This window comes from Austrofundulus limnaeus, unplaced genomic scaffold (assembly GCF_001266775.1).
Source record: "Austrofundulus limnaeus strain Quisiro unplaced genomic scaffold, Austrofundulus_limnaeus-1.0 Scaffold551, whole genome shotgun sequence".
NCBI lineage: Eukaryota > Metazoa > Chordata > Actinopteri > Cyprinodontiformes > Rivulidae > Austrofundulus > Austrofundulus limnaeus.
In genome coordinates this window covers 94,362-97,097 of record NW_013952953.1, presented here as the reverse complement: position 1 = coordinate 97,097, position 2,736 = coordinate 94,362, and the positions used below count along the sequence as shown (strand labels likewise).

The following is a 2,736-nucleotide window of genomic DNA, read 5'->3' as shown; positions in this document are numbered from 1 at the left end:
GCCGCTTGTATCTGTGATCTCGTTCTTTCAGTCACTACCCAAAGCTCGTGACCATAGATGAGGGTAGGAACGTAGACCGACGGGTAAATAAGAATTTGGCCTTCTGGCTCAGCTCTCGCTTCACTAAGCTAAAGCGGTAAAAAAATAAAATACATTTTAGAACTAATAGGAAGCTAATGCTAATAACTAATCACTAACTGCTAAAATGACTGTCACTTAGTCTATGTCATGTCTTTTCAAAAAAAAGTCTGAACTACTGTAGTGGTCACCTAGGGGTGGAATAAACTTTCCATCACGCTTAACCTGACTTGAAATCTACAAAAGGTAAAAGCTGAACTTGGTTGATTAAGAGAGTATCTGAGTCCGGGCTGTGCCGAGGGAGACTTCCAAAACCTTCTGGCTCCTCACTTTGATAAGATAAAACTTAGTTCCCCTTTCTTAACAACCTTTTACTCTCTAAATCTTTAAATCTCTTCCAATATCCTGTCAAACTTTAAGAACAGTGCCTCAACAATGGTTTATTTCACATCTTAAGCCAAAAGGTTGTTCCTGATAAAGTTGTCAAAATAACAATATTTAACACGTTCGCGAGTTAAATGTTACTGATTTCAACTTTTGTAAACATCTGATCATCCCTCAATGAGTCTGTACATAAATAATTGTTTTTCTGTATATAAATATAATTTATTTTAGATAAAACTTTACTGACTATGTCACTCATTGGTTAATTTCCTGATGATTACACAAAAAAGGTATTATTATCTATATTAAAAAGAACTCTTAATTCCTCATAACTTAGTTATGAGAAGGTGTAGATTATAAATCTCTACACTACTAAACATGTAAAAAAGATTAGTAGATGCTAACACCAAACAAGTAAAATATAGCGGAAGCCAACAGGAACAATTTATTGCTAACCACTAAAACGACCATCACTCAGTCTGCATCACGTCTTTGTCTCCTTTCAGCTGCAGACTGGTGGGACTGACAAACCTGTTGATGTTAGCTTGTTAGCTAGCTGTTAGCGGAGTTAAAGTTGGAAAAACAAATTAGGCAGAAGCTAATTGGTCCATATGAGGTTTTCAACGTTAGTGAAAAAGATAATCTGCTAAAACAAAAAATTACTTATGGTATTAGCTGGTTAGCAGAACCATGCCCACCACATGTCTTGTGGTGCGTTCACACTGAACGCGATTTCAGCGTCAGGAGCAGCAGGTTTACATGCAAAGTCTATGGTGGACGCGCTTCAAGCAACGTCGGGAAGTTCTGCGGCGCCTCAAGCGCGATTAGAGCAGCGCGATTTGAACGATTTGAACGATCTGAGCGTTCGACGCGCTGAGGCGAAAATCGCTGAAGTTAGAAAATCTGAACTTTTGCAGCTCGACACACCGCATCAACCAATCAGAGAGACTCCACTGTGTGACGTAGCGACATATTTTCCGACGGGACAGTTTACTGAAAGATGTCCACTAACCTGAAACAGATGGAGAGGAGCTCTTTAGCTGAAATCGAGTGCCTGCAGTCGGTGTCCTGACAGAGATATCCGCACCAATGCGTGGCAGCGACTCATCAGACTGGAAAAATAGTCCTGAAAGCGAGCTGTGAGCCTCTACTCTGAATTATCTGGTGAATTAATTATGAATTAATTATCTGATGAACGTGACATGCTCTTGCTCTCTGTAAATAAAGCAAAGCCACTTCCTCGTCTGACATTAAACAGAGCCCGACAGAGGAGGGAGGGGCGGGGAGGCTGTTGCCGTGCAGCGCTTCAACAGCTGACCTGCGTCTGACCTCAAAGTACACAAGCGACCAACTTCAGTGTTGGCTGCGATTTTGAAGCTGAAATCGCATTCGGTGTGAACGCAGCATTAGCCCTACAAACACACAGACATCGATTAACTGCTGGAGTGTGCAAAGTGTTGGAGTAGAGCTACAGGGAAATGTTGAAGACATTCAACCTTAGCGAGTCAACAAAGATTAGTCTCTGCTCAACATCCAGAGTCAGCCGTTGGTTCTGTAAAACCAGCGTATGTGTATTTTTATTCTTTCTGTGTGTTTGTGTGTGTGTCTGCAGCTCCTGCAGGAGGACCTGGAGCTGGAGCAGGTGAGGGTGAACTCATTGACTCACATGGTGGTGGTGGTGGACGAGAGCAGCGGGGACAGTGCCACTGCTGCCTTGGAGAGCAAGCTTCAGGTAAGTAAACACAAGCACCTGGACGACCAGACGGTCTCTGGGTTTCCACTGTTTTGGCTGTGTTCAAAGTTAAACTGTGACAAGAAATCATTTTAGATGCTTTAGTTCAGAAACAGCAGCCAGTCTGAGGGAACTGACTGTCCAGTGAAGCAGCTTCATTTCACTCCTGTTGGTAGAAATTCTATCAGAGATCTGTGCTCCGCTGTGAGCTTCATTCAGCTTGAAGGTTAATTTAGTAAAATGTCTGATGTTTTGAATGAAACCTGAACGCGTTGACAGAGAAATGACTCAGCCTGAAACTGAAAAAGATGAGGGAGGACAACTGAGCTGCTCCATGGAACTGTAATTTCCCTTTGGAATCAATGAATTATAATTGAATTGAATTGAGTTGAGGTGAATTGAATTGAGAACCTAAGTTTAGCCTGTTAACTTTCATGTTAGTGCCGAGCTAATACATATATGTATAAACACATTTCATTAGTGATGGAAGGAGAACCTCAGCATTAGTCCTTTAGTTTTCATGTTAGCTGCAGATATATATA

The 2,736-nt window shown here is 41.7% G+C and overlaps 1 protein-coding gene across 1 annotated transcript in view; it reads left to right on the top strand.

Annotated features, from left to right (window-relative positions):
- Positions 1 to 2,736, top strand: part of LOC106530716 (dystrophin) — a gene marked incomplete at its 3' end in the record, with an annotated part of 355,898 nt that overhangs the window by 268,108 nt on the left and 85,054 nt on the right. The window contains 1 exon segment of the mRNA XM_014026406.1: positions 2,075 to 2,194. Within this exon segment, the coding sequence (XP_013881860.1) occupies positions 2,075 to 2,194 (120 nt within the window).